At 43.4% G+C, this 22,134-nt stretch overlaps 1 protein-coding gene across 4 annotated transcripts in view; it reads right to left on the bottom strand.

Moving 5' to 3' along the window:
- PRKCQ (protein kinase C theta) overlaps positions 1-22,134 on the bottom strand; it is a 111,843-nt gene that overhangs the window by 10,511 nt on the left and 79,198 nt on the right. For all 4 annotated transcript variants that reach the window (XM_019738249.2, XM_074325017.1, XM_074325016.1 and 1 more), the window contains exons 13-16: positions 9,162-9,253; positions 7,539-7,601; positions 6,308-6,446; positions 1,115-1,303 (exon numbers count right to left, since the gene is read on the bottom strand). In XM_019738249.2, the coding sequence (XP_019593808.1) occupies positions 1,115-1,303; positions 6,308-6,446; positions 7,539-7,601; positions 9,162-9,253 (483 nt within the window). The remainder of the gene's footprint in view (positions 1-1,114; positions 1,304-6,307; positions 6,447-7,538; positions 7,602-9,161; positions 9,254-22,134) is intronic.

Here is a 22,134-nt window from a genome sequence, read left to right as displayed (position 1 = left end):
TCACGGTCGGGGCCTCTGACTCTGGCTCTGATGGTGAATTCTGGAGATGCCGCTAAGATGGCAACAGTCTGCACTCTTATAATTTCAGGGTGAAAAATGCATCAGTAGTTCCAGTGGACACAAGGAAGGGATGTGGCAGGAAGGCTGGTCTGCCTAAGAGACTCTGCTCAGCAGGCAACGGGCAGCGAGAGAGTCAGTGAGATGGAGTGCTGCTGAGTTAGCACTTGGTACAGGAGCTGGGCTGGGGAATGCATTGTGTAGTCTGTATTTCAAGGGCTTCAGCCAAAAATGTCTCCAGTGATGGGTATTTCCAAAAACCCTACTAGAATGCCTCACCAAAAGCCTTGGCTTAAACAACCCACCAGACTGAAAGCATGAAGCCACCCAGCCATATAAGAACAGTTCTTTCTCCTTATTATTCCTCTATCCTCTCCCTGGTGTGCTCTGAAATACAAACTCAGGGGAAGAGAACAAGACACACAGTATGACCAGGACACACAGTATGACCACACTCCTGTCTCTACAGGTGAGCGGCTACCCACCATGAACTTGACAAGAGGAGAGGGAGCAGACAGGTCTTTGCTTTAGAGTTAAGATGGATGTAGTGACTCATATCTTGCACTGAACAATTTTGTGAATGGAGGTGGTGGTTTATGACTTCAGAGTGACGAGTGATTTGTCTTTTGCCTCAGACTGAGCAGAAAAGTCATGCGTCCTGTCCAAGTTTTCAACCAGGGACAGGGAAGTTTAACGGGACTGAATAGGTTTAACAGGGACTACGGGAAACAAAAAGTGGTTTTAAACCACAGACTGTGCTTGTTCAAAGGACTAATTACATCTCAAAGTGAGGGCATCCAAGAGTCATGGAACTGGTTCCTGGGCATTTCTTTGGTAAATTATGTGCACAAGGGTTTATGTTACCCTCATTTTGCTATCCAATGTCCATCTTGCTATCTAATGTTGGTGCATCAGTTAAGACACAGATGCCAAGCATCCCATTTTAATTAGGTTCGATACAATTGTTGTTTACTGTGTATAAATCAGAGCCTGGAAGTGGGTGGGAATCCTGATGAGAAAACCAATCTGATGAAGTCTCCTTGACTTCACTTCTTACCTTCACCAAAAGGTCCTTAGCCTCCTTCTCAAGCCACCGTGGGTAAAAGGGGCTGTCCATACGGATGGAGTGGAAGAGCTCTTCCTCATCTTGCCCGTGGAACGGTGACTGGCCAATCAGCATTTCATAGAGGAGAACGCCAAAGGACCACCAGTCAACAGAATGGTTGTACTTCTGACCCAGCAAGATCTGTGTGACCGAAAGGCAGAGACGCAGTCAATAACAAAAACGAGGTTGGGGAGTGAAAACCCCGCATGGACTTCTCAGCGCCACTCAGCAAATCATGGAGGGTGATGACAGTAGGTGTGGTTTGGGCCAAGATCACACTGACAACTACATCTTTTGAGAAACCTGGATAGAAGTGAGTGGGCAATGCCAAAATTGAGTAGACGTTTTTGAGTTTCAATTCTACTTTTCCTCTGGCCTTAAGCAAAACAACTGACCTGTGCCATTAGCTTTCATTTCCCACCTGTGATATGAGAACTGGTGGATTCAGACGTAAAAGAGCGAGTATGTATCCAAATGCTCCAGTGCCAATGAGGGGACTAAACCCAATCCACGTGTTTTTCTCCTACTGTCCTGAGTCTTTGCATGAAGTTTCCGGAGGTAATCAAGCACCCAGAGAGGTCATCGGACCAAGCCCACTCCCTAAAGCCTAACTGGTCGTGGTTGTACAGCTAACGGCTCACCATTTTGGTCGTCATTTGTGGTTGCCATTATGGACAATCAAACATTGTGACTATGCCAAGAGACAGAGTAGGTTACCAACGTGTTCAGACACAGACGGCAGATCTCTTAAGCGCTATGCACAGCTGGATAGCAGTGTTTTGAGTAGAGCTGGTCTGATGTATTTTTTAGGGAAGTGGATTTAAAGTTTGGAAGCCCAACTAATTTTTAAAAATATTTCTACCCTTTCACCAAGCCACTTTCCTGGCAGAAAAGGCTGGTACTTTGGACTTTCAGCCACTTCCGTGTTTAAGGTTGGAATACAGAAAATGTACATGTCACTCCGCTCAATGCTTGTCATCCCAGCACACCGTGCTGTCACCTTCTCTAAAACAGTATATAGGGTCCAATGGATGAGTGGATAAACACAATGTGGTCTATACATGTGGTAGAATATTATTCAGTCTGAAAAAGGAAGGAAATCCTGACACAGGCTACATACAACATGGATGAATGCTGAGTGAAATAAGTCAGTCACAAAAAAGACAAATATATGATTCCCCTTGTATGAGGAACCTAGAGTAGTCAGCTTCATCGAGACAGAAAATGGAGTGGTGGATGCCAGGGGCTGGGGGGAAGTGGGGAGTTGTTGTTTAGTGGGTGTAAAGTTCCCATTTCGTAAGATGAAAGTGTTCTGGGGGCCTGTTACACAACAATGTGAATATCCTTCATTCTACTGAACTGTGCTCTTAAAAATGGGTAAAATGGTGTATTTGATGGTCTGTATATTTTACCACAATTAAAATCCATACATAGGAGCACAACAACAGTTGTTAAATGGAAGGGGGAGATCCTTGTCTTTCATGATGGCTGCTGCCAGGATGGGCTGGGGCCAGCTGCTTTATTGCCCAAAACAAAATAAAGTATTGGAGTACAGAATTTAGAAAGCAAGACTGGGACCCTCTTGGGGTGGCCATCCTTTTCACCCTGCAGTTTAAGGCTTAGCTCAGTGCACGTGTGTGAGCATATCCACATAAACACACACACACACACACACACACACACACACAGAGGTCATTTTATGAGAGCGTTCCTTATGTGAAATGGAATCGTCCGCCCCCCCTTTGGGATAAATCATGGAATTGTAGCATTGATGGCATTACAAAAGAAAAATGACACTACAGTTCTAGACATTCCCGTATTTTCTAGCAAAGTGGCGTGTCTTGATGCTGGTGGACTTTTCATGCAGCAGAGAAATGTGCAGAGCAGCTGTCTGTGACCCCGACCCCACCCCAGGACTGTCCTTGGGAAATGAGAGAAGCTTGAAGTGAAGTTTAGGCATACTGTGAAAGCGTCTCTAACAAGACTCGCTAAACAAACACCCACAACAGCGAAGCAGCCATGATGGCCAGCCGAAATGCTGCCGTTTTCCTGCTGGCTTAGTCCCTTATTGTGTAGTTTCGGGCAGAATCCCCGGCCTCTCTAAGCATCTTTTGTGAAGAGTGATAATATCTGGCCAGCTTTTCGCTGGGGTTGTTGTGAAGATCCAGTGAGAAGTAGGAAAGACACAGTGCTTTGTCACATGGAAATGACTAGATGTTACGTGATAAATATCTGTCTCGATGAACTGGTACCCATTTGTGAAAATAAAGAGCTAGTTGCCAACAGAATCTCAATACTTAAATGCTAAAGTTCACTTTCAAGTTTAGAAAGTTAACTTGGCCTTAAGGAATAATCTAAAAGTAAACCCAGGGAGAACTGGCAAAGAAAATGAAGATGCACACACAGGCACAACCGGTTCTGATAAATTTGACTAAGGAGCGGCCCAGTTCACAGGCAATTCCCAGGATGTGTCACCAGGGGGAGCCCAAAGCAATCAGAAACTGCTGGAGTATGGTCACATCTTTGTAAACAACTTCATTTGGCAGGACAAGTGAAGAGAAATTTGGAAGACGGGAGACAGCTGTGGTGGAAATGAAGCCTTCTAAAGCTAGGTGATGTTAAGAAAGAATTTCAGCCTTAAGTTAGGAGGAAGCAAAAAATGTAGATTCATATTCAATTATATGCTGTTAGAACGTCTGCAAATGCTTTGCTGGTGTGCGTGAAGGTTTCCCATACTTTATGTGTTTCATTTATAAGACCCCCTGAGGTAATTGGACTTCTGGAGGTCACAAGTCTTACTTCAGGTCTCCTAGTCAGTGAGTTGAAAGCTACGGTATGTTCTGAAGCCTGGTTTTTTGGTTATTTAACCTCATTAGTTTAATGAAGCATAAATATGTTTGTACTATTAATAAAGGGAGTGAAATTTAGTTATTTAAAAACTATTTCATCTTCAGTTCAACCTGATGATTTTTTATGCATATTTTATAACACACAGACTATATTGGCAATAATGTATGAGGTGATATATAATAAATATATATGTACTTGGGATGCTTTTTTAATTGATGAGGGAGCATGGTCAAAACGTTTGCAAATATATAAAGAAGATGCACTGGCAGTTGGATGGTGATGGAGGGGAAAGCCAGGTAAAAGGCCTCACTGGGGTCCAGACAGCAGATGCCAAGGGCCTGGGGTGAGGTACCAATAGTGAGGAAGGGAAGGAATTGGAGAAGCATGGGGGATTAACGCAAAGGGATTCATTCTGAGGACTGAGAGGGAATAGACAGAGAAGTCTCTGTGGTCTAAATTTAAAAGGTCTGTGTGTTTGGACTCAGGAGGGGTAAGGAAGAAGGAGGAAGCTTGGATAAGTCCTAGTGTTCTGGCTACATGGATGTGTAATTCACCAAGAATGGGATAAAGAGCAGGGTGGGTGGGAGTGGAGCAAGCTCAACAGAGACAGGAGTTTGGGACCTGTTATGTTTGAATGGCCTTTGCCAGTTAGTTGGAGATTTCAAGCAAGAAAATGGACATATGGGTCCACAGCAGGAAGAAGTAGTTGGTTTGGGCTGGCCATATTGCCTTCGGAGTTAAAATCATCATCATAAATACAGTTGCTCATGGAGAATGTCGATAGGAAGAGAAGAGGACCAATGATGGAATCATGTGAAGGCAAGCATGCTGGAAGATGAGAGAAAAAGACTACAGTTGCAAAGAGAGAAGTAAGTCACTGAAGCTAAATTCTGGAAGATGTCGAGGGAAACAGAATCAGGAAGGAAGGATTGCCAGAGGAAAGATGTGGCATAAGGCGTTTGTAGGCAGGGAAGTTAAAAGCTGTAATTTCTTGTTGACCAGAGGCCAATCTTGCATTTAGACCAGGTTAAATCAAAATTAAATACCACATCAGCCCAGGGCAAAACCACATACTTTTGAGAGTCAGGATGGCACAATTACTTTGGCAATGACAGAGATTTGCTGCTGTTTGTTTGACCCAGGAAATCAGAGGTCCATCACTGCCTATCAAACAACTAGCACCATTCACACATTTACTGATATTCATTCATTCTTCCGAAAGACTATTTGTTAGCACCGAGCCCTGCAGTCTGTCCTTGCATGTAAGAGTGAACAAGATCACAGTAATCTACATGTGATTCTATCTTAACAAAACTGCATGTGATAAAATGCTACAGAATGATACACACTGTGTGCCAATATCAATGTCCTGCTTTTGAGATTGTAGCAGAGTTATGTAAGATGTAATCACTGGGGGAAGCTGGGTGAAAGGTATACAGGGGTGACGTTTCTGTACTATTTTTGCAACTTCTTGTGAATCTATAATTATTTCAAAATAGAAAGTTAGTAAAAGTGGAATAAGAAATAGCCCCTGACTTGGCTGGTAGTGCAGAGAGATTCAAAGATGAGAAAGCAAGGATGATAAGTGTCATGCTGTGGGGAGGACCAGGTGGTATGGGGGTGTCTGATCTCCCGGAGGTGGCAGCTGGGGAGGACTCCATAACAAGGGGAAGGGAGGGGAGAGTTGGATGGATGGATGGATGGATGGAAGGAAGCCTTCCGGGCAAATGACCTTCTTCTGGGGGCTCAGAATATGAGAGTGATGCCTTTATAAAATCAGCTTTCATAGGTTCTCCCTTTATGCTCGTAATAACGTGGCGTAAGTACTATCCTCATTTTGTAGAAGAGAGAATGCAGGTCCATGGACTCCAGGATCCTCTCTGTGCTCACACAGTGGCACTTGGGGACCACTGTGTAGGTTTTTCTGGTCCCCAGATGACACCACTGGACTTATTCAGGTGGATACTTATGAGCGTGTTCAGCATCCACCTGGGTCCTCGCCGCTGTTGCCTCTGGTGGGTCTGGGCAGAGTGGATATATTTTAAGGCCGGGGGTCGGGGGGCCGTGAGTGAAGGGACGTGCTGCATCATTCAGAGGTGACCTGAGTAGCATGAGTACTGTGCTCCATGACACAGTAACAGCAGCCCCTGTGTGTGCGCCACGTGTATGAAATACTGGGGAAAACAAAGTCAAGTCCCCAGTGAGACTGCCTCAGATCTTCTGGTCAGCAGGGGAGGAAGAAGCAGCGGTTGGTGCACGTGTGTGGGATCGGGAAGGAGCACTGCACGTCCCTACCTCCGGGGCGATATAATCAGGGGTCCCACAGAAGGTGTTCGTCCTGGCATCTCCCAACATGTTCTCTTTGCACATCCCGAAGTCCGCTATTTTGATATGTCCATCTTTGTCTAACAGGATGTTATCTAGCTTCAGATCCCTGCAAAACAAAAGCAAAGCAAAACCTCACTTTAATAATGACAATTTTGTTAAGATAGAATCGCCGTAGGAGGGGTGGTCTCTTGTCTCATCACTCGTAGTCAGGCCGCCCTCACTTTGGCTACACTCTCTGGAAATGGTTTCCCTAAGTGAACTGTCAGCCTAGTCTGTAAGCACCCAGCCTGGTACTGAGTATCCCTGATGGAAAACTTCAGGGCTGGATTACACAGCTGCTGTCTTCAGCAGTTGGTGTGGGACGTCCCCTACCCCTTATTGATGACCCTGGGTCGGGACCGTGAACGTTTGCCACAGGAGAGCATTGTCCCACTCTCCTCCTAGCTGTAATGTGTCTTCCCTGTATGTCAGGTTCTCAATGTCCCTTCTCACTGCATCGTGGTGCTGGCCTCCAGCAGCTCAGCCACACCCCCGTCTAGCTCCTTTTTTATATTTACTTCTCCCCCTTAATCTGCAGTGAGTCAGAAAGCAGGCCAATCAGCTTTTGAAGATTTGTATGTCAGCGCTGTATTGAGAAGTAAGGAGAGTGAAGTACAGTAGCTTTCGTCTAAGGAGGATGTGAAGGAGGGTATCCAATGGGACAGACACCCATTCAGGAAAGAGGGTGCGTGTGGCATCTCGTGGACTCCCACAGGTTTCATGGGTGTGTCTGAGTGTTCAAGGCGGACCTCCCCTCTGCCTCCACCCAAAAGGAACACTCAGCCAGCGTTTCTGGGTGGCCCAAAGCAAATCCACGCAGACACAAGAGACACGAAGGGGACAGAAGAGAGGGAGGAAGCAACAAGGTATCAAAGACAAAGAGTGATCGAACGAAAGGAGAGGAATGGAGGTGAGAGGCAGAAGAAGAGTAAGGACCGGAAAAAGGACAAAGTAAGCTCGGGACCTTAGTGCGTTTGAGACTGGAATTTCTTCCTTGGTTGTTACGGAATCATCGTCTGTGTTATCCCTATGGGCAGGAAGCCTGGGTGTGGAACTTTCTGCCACCGGGCCATTTCACGTCACTCAAATACCATGATTACATTAACGGGACCAGGTCATCCAGATATCTCAGTGTTTCTCTCTAAAGAGTAAAATTTACCTGTAGACAATGCCTTTGGAATGAAGGAACTGCAGACCGAGAATGATTTCAGCAGCATAAAACCTGAGGGGAGGAACATGAGGGTTCACATGAGAGCATTAATGGAACCAGACAGCCCCCCACTTTATCTAGCGAGTGCTCTGTGCACACACACAACTCTGCTTCATCCGAGCAAAGGGCAGATGTCAGCCCTGACAGACAAAGCAGAGCTGGCATCAGAAGTGTGTACTCCCTGCTACCTGCAGCTGGTGCTTATATTTTAAACCACAATGCTCACACTGTCATTTTCCCCCTAATAACACATACACGAACATTAACTATATAATAATAGTATAGCATAATAGGAAAATAATTTTCCCTTTTATTTTAAACTCTGCATCGAGCCCTTAGACCTGTATGCAGGGTCATTCCAAATAGACCTGCCTTATTTACGTGCAAGAAATGCAGCCCAACAAGGGGAGGAAAGGCTGTGAGAAGATGGGGGTGATACGGGGCTCTCCATCTTCAGGGACAGAGGAAAGGAAATGAGTTTACACCATCACTGGTGGGATTACAGCTAGAGATAAGGAGAGATTCCTGGTCGTGCGGTTTGCTGGATTTCACAGAAGAATGCAAACACCGCCCGCGAGGATGCACTAGCTAGCGTGTGTCTGATGGCTTGCGTGTCGTGCAGCGCTGGAAAGGACGCAGGACCCAGTGAATCCTTTCTGGCACGAAAAATGCCTGACGGTTTCTCCGCTGTGGAAATCCCAGACAGTTATCTCTGGGCACTTGGCTGATGGCCCCTGAAGGCAGTGAGGTCAGCGGCGTGCTCCTCAGTAGCTGGATCTCACCAAACAGCCATTTCATCAAGATTTCTGCAGGAGCTGGTGGGCAAGTTCATCTTTCAATCCAGCTCAACCTCAATCAAAGCGTTCCTGAGGGGCGAGTGAAAGATGATTGAAGAAATAAAGCTCATGTGTAGCCGGCATTGGTGAAGGCACCTGCTGGCACAGTTTGTGTTTTGGATGTCACCGTGGTTCCACCACCACTCAGGAAACAGGGCCCACGCGAGGAAGAGTGGTGGGAGTCCCGTGGGACTCAGCTGCCATCCCAGCGGGTGAACGCAGCCAGCTGGTTCGCGTTTGCATCCAGGTTGCTTGCTGCCCAAGGAGGTGAAGATTTATTTTCACACTAAGTGCCTCTTCCTGTTTCCTGGTTCTCATGCTTCATGCTCACGCTGGGCTTCCCACTGAGGGCCTCCGCGAAAGCTTCATCCTGTGACCCGTGTAAGATCTGTGCTACATCTGACTGCTTTCTTTTCAGGGGGTGACTATTTGCTTCCGTGCTCAGATCGTTTATAACAGAAGCCGGATGAATTGAGGCATCTCCCTGAGAAACTAAACAGTTGATTTCAAAACACAGATAAAGGAAACAAAGCTGACATGCATGTGAGCTTCATAAACTGGGAAAACTGTTGCCTTGTGTGATTTGTTCCCTGGGATTACTGTGTCCTGGGAGTCAGGCGTGCCAAGTGAGGAAACAAAAATGCCACCGGGGAAAAGTATTCCGTGGGCATTGTGGGGAGACACAGAAACTACCAACAACGATGGAAACACCCCAAACCCTCCCAAGGAATCTTACGTTGCTCTGGAAAGATCAAACTTGTGGCAGCTTTGGATATGGTACATTAAGTCTCCTCCGTTGAGATACTCCATCACGAAAAAGAGGTTTTCCTAGGGAAAAAAAAAGCAGTCCCAACCCTTAGCTTCCTTGAAGAAAAGAACACAAGGATTACTTTTTAAATGGGTTTAGGTTATTTCACAGGAACCAATTCTGTCTTGAGATCACTTATGAAAAGACTGTCCAACGAAATTGGCCGATCTACAGCATTTCTGAGCCCTGAGAAGCCAGCAGCCTATTGGACATTTGCTAGGATGCTCGTATGCTAGGATTCCACAGACGGGCACAGCACGGCTGAGGGTCCAGCTGGACTCGTTTGCCTGGCAGTGGGGTGATGTTGGCACTTAGTGGGTACTAATTGTCTCCCTTCTGAGATTGCCAGTGTGTGGGATGGGAGACAGAATCCACATCGGGGATCTGACTTCAGGGGTAGGCTGGAGGCATCCCTGTGCTCAACACTCAGTAATAGCTCTGAACGTGTTCTACAGGCATGGGCCTGTGGGAGGGATGAGCGTGGACATGCTCCCTGCTACCTCTGCCATCAAAGATGGTGAGACGCAGTCCTGCCTTCAGGGAGCTTACAGTCAACAACAGCCATCTCTCTCTCCAGTCCAGGCTTCGCTGGTGGCAAGTCATGGCTTGCAAGCATGTTGCCCCTGTCAGAGGACTCCACGCATGTTATTAGAGCTGGTGCCCTTGAGTGACAGCTGTCAAAAGCAAGGCTGAGTGGTCTGCAAGGTGTGGTCACACTGTCAGAGGTGGCTATGATTCCAGGACGTCTGAGCTCCTCCTCCTGCATGAGTCAGTTCGTCCTCTGTAACTATACTCATAGCCCTTTGAGCGCCCTGATTTTTAGAGTCCCCACGGACCACAGAATTAGTAATCCATAAAGTGTAAAGACATTGTGGCATGTCTGTGCATAAATTTGCACCTGCAAACCTCACCTGGGTGATTTTTTAACAGAATTAACCTTTAAGTTTCGGTGTGAAACTAACTGTGGCCCCAGGGTATACGAGGTGACGGTAGAAATGGCATCCTGTTCTGACAATGAGTACATTGCCTGTTATTTTAATGGAGGCCAGGTCTTCACAGAACTGGGGAAACCAAGTATTGTGGCCCTTCTCTCAAAAATGCAGGTAAATGTAAGCGTCACTCTGCTTTTTCAAAATGGACCTCAGACAGGAGGCAGTGGAGCCCACTCTTGGTCTTGTGGACAGGCCCAAATTCTCTGCTGACATAAACCCTAACATTGATATTTCACACATACTTTGAGATGAATCATTTGCCTCATTTGCACACACCTGCTTTCTCATTAGCACCGGTGCCCTGGAGCTCTTGTAGCCGTAACTATTATATGAACACTTTCTAACCTTTATCTTTTTACCCACAACTACGATGGCCCTTACACGCACAGTGGTGGGATCACCCAAGGATTCAGGAGAACGAAAGGTATAAAAGCTTAAAGTGACACCATTTATAACAGTGCTCAGATGAAAGATTCCCTTTCCGTGTTGGGATGCTTACAAATTCCTATAAGGCTGACATTTCGGAATTTACAAACTGTCAGTTTGGACTTGTTGAAAGTGGGGGAAGGCGATTCGGGGCAAAAGGTGAACTCTTACTCCTGCGCGTTCCCGGCACAGCAGGCCCATCGCTTCTTGTGTCTAGATCAGACTCTGCACCTGTGGCAGGGATTGGGAATTGAATTTGTGCCGCGAAAGAGAGTCTAAGAAACCATGGGACTCGGCCACTGTTTACTCCCATGGGCATCCCGAGAAGACCACGCTGCCGTATAGTGGTTACTAATTGACCAGTAATGGAGATTTACAGCATGTTGGATGCCATGCTTAATTCCACTAAAAGACTTTATGGTTCCACAGTAAATCTTTCGAAACGATCTGTTACATTTCTCATCTTTATATTAAGCTGGGGGCACTGAAAGAAGCCCACTGATTTTGGTTACTTATGATGGCATTTTGCTTTAGTTTAAGTCTTTGGTTTGGGTGAATACCAGCTAAAACATGGACTTAATTTTTAAAGGCCTGCTTGGGTGGGCAGGAAGGGCGACCTGTTATTCCTCTAGAGGGTGCTGTGCTGAGATCTTTGCCCCCTCCTAGGGGTTCTGATAGCTGTCTGGAAGTCTCTGGGATCCACTCATCCAGGGAACCCGTGGGTCCACTCTGGGCCCAGTGAGATGGCTCTGTGATGAAATTAGCATCCACATGTGCACATACAAACTACACAGTCCCGGGGTTTGCGTTTTGAGTATCGCAGTTTGAAAGATGGGTAAACCTTTTCCAAGTTGAATCGCAAATCCCGGTCATAAAAAGTAAATGCAAATAGAATAGCCTCAAACTTTCGGAAACATCTGGCAAGGAGTGCTCAGAGCTGAAGGTGACCTGCCCCTGACCTGGAACCCTGCAGGACCACTATCGAAAAGACAAGTCTGCCCACTGGAGAAACTCCAGATTGGGTCGCGTAGGGCCAAACCCAGAGGACCGCGGTGCCGTGGGGTAATTGCTAAGGCCACAGACTTCGCCCTTCCTCAAACCTGAATTCAGATCTCCTCTGTTTGTGACCTTGGAGAAACGACAAGGTCTTAACTTAGCTTCTACCAGCCTCATAGTCTTCATTTGTGAAATGGAGGGAATGGTATCCCCACCTCCTAGGGTTGTCCTAAATATTACATGAGATGATACACGTAGAAAGCTGGCTCATGGTTGGCACTCGGCATGCACTCGCTATATGCTAGCTGTTGTCATTATAGGAGACAATTTCAAAGCCAGTCAACAAATAAAAACACACAGCAGCTTTTTCAGAGAAAGGACCAGCACAGTCTGGTGGCTCTTGAAACAAAGAGGGAAATGGAGTTGGCGCTCCTCCAGCCTGATCTTTCTGTTCTGATCCCGAGCTGGAAGAAAATGCAAAGCAGGCTTCCGAGGGGGAATATGGACTCGCCAGGGTAGACCTCTCTTCTTTGGGTCTGGTCATATGTTAACTGATGCCCACGATTCTTTCAGGAGAGCGAGAATGGACACGTGATGGTGGTGGGGGACCGGATGCTCCATCTGCCCTAGACTTAGATTTTTTTCATCCACAACATTTGTGGCGTGGAGATGCTGTCTCTGTACTGTCACTAACTGGCTTGAGATCAGATAAACCTCACCATCCCCAGGCTTCAGTCTCAGCCTCTGGGAAATGAGAAGGATTGGCAGGACCCTCAACTACATCCCCCTTTACTGGCCTAAAGACTCCCTGATTTTCACTGTACATTTAATTTTCCCCCCTTTTCTTGGGGGAAAGATGAAATGAACAAACTGTGACTAGTGAGCACATTGCAAGACTTATATAGTGCTTCCCAAATGATAAACATTGGTAAGAAGATGGTATGCTTGTAAAATTCTTAACAGCAGTCTTTGACCAGAAGCAACGCATATTTAAAGACAAATGAAAGGAGTAGAGATGAGCCTTTCCTTTGAACCTCCAAGGCAGTAAGTACGATGGCTGGGTTCATTATGGCCCACTGTGACACCCAGAGAAGGTCTGAAAACACCAGTCAGAGGCCCTCCTGCCATCTAAGTAGTCTCCTGGTTCTGCCAATAGACCTTGGTTGGCTATTGTTGGGGCCAGGACCTCTGTGTCCGCGTCCTGGCTGCTTTACCATACGCATGAATCCCACCGCAGGCCCAGGGCTGAAAAGCAAACTGGGTTAGAACAGACTGTGGCTTAGCCCTGTTTTGGGTAGACAAGAATGGCAGGAGAATGACTTCTGGATTGGTCTTTGCATTTTGTTTCTGAATCGTGCGTCTTATTCTTTTAGGAAGAACTCCCGCAAGCCTGCCCGGAGAAGAGTATTTTACCTCTGACTTTGGAAACGAATTGAAACAAAGGAGTGGACCTCAACCCCTAGGACCCGCGCCCCAGTCCAAGCAGTCGGTGAGTTGTTTTCACTTTGCCTACCTACTGGCTCCTTGGAAAAGTGAATTTTATAATTTGGAAGGTTGCCTTACTTGGCCAAGTTTCCTGCAGGAGGAAACACACTAAGGTTCTTGCAACCTCTGTTGGTTGCAAGGTGGACTGATTTGTAAAGTGAGTGTTCCCATAAGTCTTCATGTACATGGTCCTCAAGGTAAGTTCTCTGACTGTTCTTCCTTCATCCACTGATCTTATTAATGAAACGATAAAACACTGGGCATGTTTGCGTCCTGTCGGTGAAGTGAGTTTGAGTTGGGGTTTGACAGTATAATTGCATCAGGGCCACTGAAAGAAGTGGTTCATTGACTAATGCTGCACAACCTCTGGCGAACAAGAAAGCATTTGATATACCATTCAATAACATTTATTTATTGATCAGCTCTCCAGTTTACAAATATACCTGTGATATGGGTGCTGCTCTGTATGCCAGACCATAAAAACAAGAGAGTAATGGTTATTGCTTTGCTGTGATTTTCTGACAACTGAAGGCAATAATCAATGCTGATATTCTGTAGCTAGATGGGTATTCAAAGCTCTGTGGCTTTTTATTTTTATTTTTTGGTGCTTTTAAAAATGGTATTTGTTATATTCCTGCATAATCATTTAAATATATATTGAGTACTTTCAAAAATTCAAAATAGCCTCGTGTTTTTGCAAAGAATTATGTGTGTTTGTGTACAAAGTACTGAATTTTCCAGTTTTCACAAGTATCTTTCCTTACTTGATTGGAAGAACTGTATAGATGGTTCCCCTGTGTTCTTATAAAAACATGAGATCACTTTAGGGGGATTCTAAATTCCTTTGTATTCATTTTCTTTGTGAAATATCTATATGAAATTTAGCTGTAAAAGTAATTTATACTGGTGAAAAAAGGAAGGGAGGTAAAGGCTGTATACAAAAATGGACACATTTAAATAGTCTGCTAATCCAAGAGCTGGAAAAAAAATAGATTTTGGATAACATATATTATGTACTAATTTCAGTGGTTTTCAAGGCCAAATCTTTTAAATCAGTCCGGTCTAAATTTAACCAAGACATTGACTTTGATTCTCTGCCTTTGTGACTTTTTACTTACACTGTTGATGCACTGAGTCTGAATTAGAAGTGGAGGTGGGGTCCCCTTCAGTGAAGGTTTGCATTTTTACTTCTACTTCCTGTGCCCCCAAAGCAAGGTTGTAGTTGAGAATAACAACCTGTGAGTGCTGCCTTTTTTGACATCCTGAGCTCTGTGGTCATGAGGACATGAAGGGACTTCCTGTCTCAAAATAGACTACGGAACTGGGATCAGGGCTGCCCTAGCTCTGCGCTCAGAGGAGCGCCCAGTTGAGGTGGAGCTTGCATCCGGCTGGCATACCTGCTGGGCACACTGGATGCTGGGCTCACCCAAACAGCTCACTGGTACACTTACACGTCCTGCATCCGTGTGGTCACACCAACACTCAGTTCCTTAGGTATGCTTGTAATTTAGAAGGCTGGAGCAATTCTGAACTTGGAGTAATTTATTCCTTTCTTCCGTATTGAGCTATAAATTAAAACATTCTAGAAAAACAGGTGTATTGCCTTTTTCATAAAGAATATAGTATAACAAACTTAACAGATAATCACTTATTTACTTTCTATATAAAAATGTAGAGATAGAGTGTGTGAGAGAGAGAGAGAGAGAGAGAGAGAGAGAGAGAGACAGAGACAGAGTCAGAGATGGAGAGACAGAGAGAAAGACAGACAGACAGAGGGGGCGGAGGAAGAGAAGGGAGAGGGGAGGGAGCGAGAAATGGCTTTCTGTGGACTAGCAAACTCATTTATTAGGGCCTGTTTATATTTCTACTGTAAACTCTAATTAGTAAAATTCACTGCCTTCAATAGATTCGTTAGTGTATGTCAGAAATAATGTTCCAGTTTCTAGAGGTTTGTACCTTGCAGTGAGAACTCAGCCTTTGTTGGTGTTTACTGGCTTTATTGTTCCACAGGATCTTCTTGCATTAATAACAACCAAATTATTTTCCTTCATCACAGAAGTACAAACAGGACCCTATTTCATGAATTTTAAAACTGTTTTCTTTGATATGATTAGGTCTCCAAATGAGAGGCAATGTAACAGTTAGGCCTATGGACTTTGCCACCAAGCTGCCCAAATTCGGATCCTGACTCCCATACTTAGTAGCTGTTTGACCTTTAATGTGTTGCCGACCCTCTTAGGGCCACCTCATTTTCCTTAACTGTGAAATGGGGATAATAATAGTGTCTACTTCATAAGGTTACTGTGAAGATTAAACGCGCTAAAATGTGTAATGTGCGTAGAACACGGACTTGGACTGACACCGTAAATGCTCTATAAATATCAGCTGTTATTATATGTATGATGGTACTTATTACATGTGATACACGTGCCATGCACATTGTATTGAGACATGCATGAGTATGTCCACAGGTACGGGAGGGTCTCGGGAGCAGATTGAGTTTTAACATAAAGGGCAAGTTTTAAGGAATATGATTTTGAGGTGAAAATGACCTACTCTGTGGAAGATTTTAAAGTTACTAAATTATCATTGATATAAGAAAAAAGGTGCAAAAAGAAGAAAAAGAAAGAAAATGTTCCAAAATCCTACGTCTGGGTATCCTCGAACAATATAACTGGGAACAACTCTCTTCTTTTATAATAGTTTTGTGTACTTTCCAGGGTTGAAAGGATGTTTTGGTGTAATTACTTTTATAATGAGGGAAAGTATTAATGAATTTTACTTGAAAGTTTTAAATGAGTGATTTTTCTACCCCCTTATGTTTATATGGCATAGATTCTCAGTATTTGCCAAGGGAGTTGATTATTCTTGTTCAGATTTAGGCTGTGAAGAGCAGATTCCCCAAAGTACAAGGAATAGTTAGGGCCTTGTACTCTAGTCAATTTCATTGTTAGTCACCCCATATTATATTATATTATATTATATTATATTATATTATATTATATTATATTATACTATACTATACTATACTATACTATACTATACTATACTATACTATACTATACTATACTATACCGGTCTTTATAAGACTGGGTCTTATATTAATTTTTGCTCCAAAAGATGCATTAGAGCTGATGGTCCGGCTAGGTCTTATTTTCGGGGAAACATGGTACTCCTATTTGTAGTGTTGGCCTGGAAATTTACATTCAGTGTTGGATGGCAAGTCAGATGCCATCTTTCTCAGGTCACTTAAATTGAAACTGGCAGGTTTTTAAACATAAATAAAGTATATCCAAGGCACCGGGTAGTAGAGTCATCTGATCACATACTTTTAAAATCACATTTCATCAAAATAATGCAAATAGAATAATTCTTTCAAAGAAGAATAGAAATATCAGAAAGATTTAAAAAAGGAAGCATCATTAAAATAAAAATCTATGTTCACAATATAAAAGAAATATGACTAAATGCAAGATTAAAGTGATAGATTTCTCACAGGACTGTGTCTGCACACACAAATATCATTTAAAGAAGTTAAAAGTCCTAGGGCTGTCAAAATATATCAATATTTATAATGTGAGATAGTTCTTTAAAAGAACATTTTTTGAATGGATATTCTAGAATTAGTAAAGGGGAAATGTAAAGATGGACTCAGAAGTTATTTTGATATGATCTAACTTCTACACTGCTTTCTCCTTAGAACGATTACATTCCTTTTTAATAAGAGAATGAAAATAAGGAGCTCAGAAAATTATTTAGTAACGATGACTATTCAGTATAGCTAATGGTTGCCAAATGTGCCTGTATTTGTTGAATACAGGACAAGTTTATACAATTAAAGAAATTAGCTAATAATAATTTTATCAAACCAATAACAATTAATTTTGAAAATACACAGAGAACTTGGCAAATGTCATGCAATTGAGGTCAGGAATATAGACTCCCTCTCCAGAAAAAAATAAAGTGGGAAAAGAAGGAAAAGAATAGTTGTAGTCATTTTTTCCTACTATTTTTTTCCTTTAAAGGCTAGTAAATTAATGTGATGAATTTTATATGAGAAGATTTGCAATGTCTGAAGAAGAAATAAAATTAGAAGCAAAATATTCATTACTGGTACCCCTTTAAGAATATCATATGTTAAGCATATGTAATAAATGTTGTAGCATCCAAGATTATGGTATAATATTGAAATCAGAGAATAGAATTCAGCTCTACTTTGGAACGTATCCTGTTACAGCCAATGGAAAGTTCTGGAAAGTGCACCCTGAGGAACAATGGGGAGCCAATCCATATCTAAAATTAAATGAAATAATGCACATACAGTATGTAGCCCTGTACGTGGCACATAGTAAGGACTCCTTAGTCCATGTTGAACTTTGTCACATGCATTGTTGTTACTCTGTCACACAGGAAAGGAAAGCATGTAGTTGTATTATGGTCAGAGCATGGAGGGCCCCACCATTTACAAAGTCTGGAGCAAGAATACAAACAGGTGCCCCATACCATGTGTCTAAAATTTTAAATGTTATAAATCAAGCTCATCAGCCATGAAACTAAGTATGTATATCCTAGTATATTTCTATGAAATATATGTCAATCATGACCAAGACAGCCAGTGACGAGTTTAGAACTCCCCCAGGTCTCGCCCCAGTTAAGTGGCCTCAAGGGGAAAGAATTCCTGCCCGCTCCCACTTCCCACAGCAGAATCTAGGAAGATGTTCACACATGCATTGAGCTATTTGGGTCTGGAATTCTGGGGTTCTGGAGCATGGCTTAGGAACAGGGATGGGGACAGAGAGGGGCATGACTCCTTGCTCTGTGGGGAGAAGTGGCTGGAGGAAGGACAGAAGGAGGCTTCTCAAGTGAGAGGGTGGGGAGAGCCCCTCTTGCTTGGGTCTAAATTTAGGACATGCAGTGGCTAATTCTCCAGTTAACTGAGCCATGAGTTGGATTTGAGGTTTAAGTACCTTGAAATTTCAAGGTTATTAACAATTTTGGGTTGAGAGTGTTATCTAGAGAAGAGCACTAGACTGTGATCGGCTGGGCTGATGTTTGGATCTCAGTTCCTTTGGTGTCAAAATAAGGGGATCTGCCTCCTTCTTACATTGAAAAAATTCTTTGTCTGTTGAGTCTGTCATAAGAAAAAGAAATGAGTACAACTAATCAAATTAGTAGCTATCAGCAACCAAGATGTACCCCAGTAGGTGAATGTATAAACAAACTGTGGTCCATCCAGACAATGGCATATTACTTGGCAATAAAAAGAAATGAGCTATTAAAAGCCATAAAAAGATATGAAGGAAACTTACATGCATATTACTAAGTGAAAGAAGCCAATCTGAAAAGACTGTGTGGTTCTAAGTATATGACATTCTGGAAAAGCAAAACTATGGAGATAGTATAAAAAGATCAGTGGTCAGGGGCGGCTGATTAACTCAGTTGGTTAGAGCACGGTGCTCTTAACGACAAGGTTGCCGGTTCGAACCCCACATGGGCCACTGTGAGCTGTGCCCTCCACAACTAGATTGAAACAACTACTTGACTTGGAGCTGATGGGTCCTGGAAAAACACACTTAAATAAATAAAAGTTTAAAAAACAAATAGAGTCCTCAGAATAAAACAGCTCCCTTCCCACCTGCGATTTTCAGGCATTGAAACAATTGTGTGTGACACTATAATGGTGGATGCATGTCATACATTTGTCAAAGCATGTAGAATGTTCAATATAAAAAGTGAACCGTAATGTAAACTTGAGTGAATAATAATGCATCAATATGGACTTAGCAGTTATAACAAATGTACCACCCTAAAGCAAGATGTTAAAAATAGGGGAAGCTATGCGGGTTAGGCGGGAGGAGGGGATATGTGAGAACTCTCTGTACTTTCCACTCAAGTTTTCTATAAACCTAAATCTGCTCTAAAGAATAAAGTCTGTTTATTAAAAAAACTTGTAGACATAGACCAGCCAGTACATTCAAAATAATGCTAATGTATATGACTAGAAGAAAAACATTCTTTAGAGTCTTCTTCATATGGAATTTATACAAATATCAATAAAATAATGACAAGAATATGGAGACTAATAAAGTTCTGCTAAATTCTCATAATGTTTATTTGCCCCATAAAGGCAGAAATTTACACAAAAGAGGTAGCGTTGTAGGTTCTATTTAAAATCTCTCTTGAAATGATGACTTCTAGAAACATGTTTTAATTTATTTTCATTGACAGTGTCCACTTAAAATATTTGTAAGTGCTCTTCTAGAAACAGTTTTTTTTTCATAGTGTTTCCTAGAGAACTATTGCTTATTTTTTTTAACCTATTAAGCACTTAGGATTTAAGAGTTCATTCCCATTCTGGATAAACACAGATGATGGAATGGTTGTAGAAGTCACACAGTAAGTTCTATTTCTTTGTCTTGAAGGCTAATCTCACCTTGCCAATTTTCATTATTTTCCATCCCTGGGAAATTCCCAACAGACGCTTTCCCTTTTAAACGTTGGTCCTTAGATAGTACCTCAAAATTTCTTCTGTCTCTTACTGTATCTTTCTTGGTGCCCCTGCTACTGACATTTCCAGTCTTTTCTGTGTCTCCAGGGTCTCAGTCCTGTTCCTGTTGCTCTCATTTCTAGCCTGAGGCAATGTCCTACTTTGTTGGGGTGATTGCATTCACTGTGAGCACCCTCAAATTTCCTCTCCTGCTAACCGAGTCGCTCTCTCCTGCTTCCTCCTTTTACTTCATTTCTCAGAAGTAAGAACCCTCCTAACCCCTTTCCTTCCAGAATCTTCCACCACAAACTCCTCCCTATTGTCTGGTTTCTTTCTCTGTCTCAAGCAGTTTTCATTATTTTCAGCCTTTAAACCCTGTTGATCATAGCAGGCTTCTATCTTCTGAAACATACTTTCTGAAAGATTTCTGTATGACCACCACCTCCACCTGCCTGCCTCTCACTCCTATGTCTCTGTCAACCTGACATATGCTGTCATCCTCCTGCTAAGATGCTTCTGTCTGCTCCTCTTAAACGAAGTCAACAGTTGGCTTCTTTGCCACTCTGAATACACGGTCAGTCCTCACTTTCTTGAAATTCTTTCCTCTCCACTGGCTTGACTCTGCTGGTCTTCCCCTTACCTCCCTGAGGGATCTTTCTGTCGCTTTCCCCACTCTTCCTCCTCCTGCTTCTGAAGAAGGGGCTTTCTTTGGTTTGGTGCCTGAGCCTCTTCAGTGGGTTTATCCCAACTCTCAGGTCTTCCCATGATTTCCACCACTGCCTGTTTGCCGAGTCCCACATCTGTCCCTTCCTCAGGGGATGTGCCGTCACCCCTCAGGTGCTGTGTGGTTTGGGTTTAATATGGAACCGCAGCTCCAAGTGCCCTAGTTTAGCGGGAGTTACTGCTCAGAGCACGTGCTGCTTATCATGTTTCCTCTAACACTGCTAGCTGAGAAAAGGGCATTGTGGTGATGGAAGCTTTAATGAGGAGAGATGAAGAGGTAAGAATGATGTGGGACCAACGCAGAGAGTCGGGCAGCTGTAGTGGGCACAACAGGCTGGGAACTCGGGGTGAACGACAAATCAGGATTGAAGGGCATGAGAGCTGGAAGCGGCTATGCTGAAGGTGGACGTCCCCTCGTCTGAGGTTGTCCAGGACTAGCCCCTCTGGCACCTGAGGATTCTGGCAGATGTGTTACAGTCAGCCAAGGTAATTACTATAGGATGATTTCTTTTTCTTCTACTCCCACACCCCAGAACATTATCTAGCATTCTGTGGGAAAATGAAGCAAAGGAAAAGAACAAACCGTGCTTCTTGATAATCAAGGAATGTATTGCTTACATGGAGAAACAGAGTAAGTGCCTCTGAAGGCAGTCCCAGAAAAGGCCAGGAACAAAACCACCTTTCTGGGTCTTGTAAGCTGAGACGCCCGAGGGAGCCAAAGGGAATGGTTATTAAGTAGGATTTAGTGGATTTGAAAGCCATTATGAAGGAGAGAGTTTTGAGCAAGCTTTCCTATAATACTCTGGAAGCAGATGTAAGAGGCTCATGTCTTGTGGGAAGCTGGGGACAATCCTGTGGGGGCTTTGAGAGAACAACTAACAGAGGAAGTAGCTGTGAGCGTACAAAGCAGGTGTGCAGAAAGGGCATGACACTTCCAACTCCCCAGGCAGCACTCGTGATCACCGAACACCTGAATGTTTGCTCCTTAATCGGTGATTATCTCCCATGTCTTTGGGGGGGAGAGGGTGCCACACAAATTTACCAGAAATCTTTAAATTGACTGTAAATCGAACATCTGCTGAATCACAGTTGAGTTGTGCATCAAAGTGATACGCAGTTTCTGAAATAACATTTTCCAAGCATTCTTAGTGTCAGAAAACTGCCGGAGGACTGTGAAGAAAAGAGGCTTATCAGTCACTATGAATGAGGATGACACAAAAAGTTAATTCTTGTCTTAGTTCATGGATAAGTGTTTTGGCATGTGTGGTTCGTGTGCTTTTTCTTTTCTTTGCTAAAATTGTGATAATTGCCAGAGCTCCTAACTCAGCTGGAGGGTTTATGGATTAAAGCGTTCCTGAGATGAGGCAGTTTCTGAATGAAATGCTTGAAATTAAAACCCTTCTGGCAATCTTAGATGGATTTTTGCCTTCAAAACCATGGAAACTACCAGAATGACATACTTTTAAAATAACTGCCATGTGAGTTTTTCTTTTATTTCAAACAATAATAAAATCTTGCAGTTAGTATGGCACTTTCTCCACAAAGGATTCAAGCTCCTCTGCAGGTGCTTTTTTTTGGTTTAATTTAAAAACAAAACAAAACAAAACACATTTGTTTTTCTTTTTGGAGGCAAAAAGAGGGCAAAGTAAAGAAATGTTAAGTGATTTGTTGAAAGTCACACGAAGTGTCAGGCGTAAGTTCCTAACCTGAAACCATAAACAGAGAGAGGGATGACTCTGCTGCAGTTGGTCGGGAAGTCAAGCTTTGTGTGTTCTGTAAATGGAAAATGAAA

The sequence above is a fragment of the Rhinolophus sinicus genome, linkage group LG02 (assembly GCF_036562045.2).
Source record: "Rhinolophus sinicus isolate RSC01 linkage group LG02, ASM3656204v1, whole genome shotgun sequence".
Classification (NCBI taxonomy): Eukaryota; Metazoa; Chordata; class Mammalia; order Chiroptera; family Rhinolophidae; genus Rhinolophus; species Rhinolophus sinicus.
This window is presented reverse-complemented; position numbering and strand designations above follow the sequence as displayed.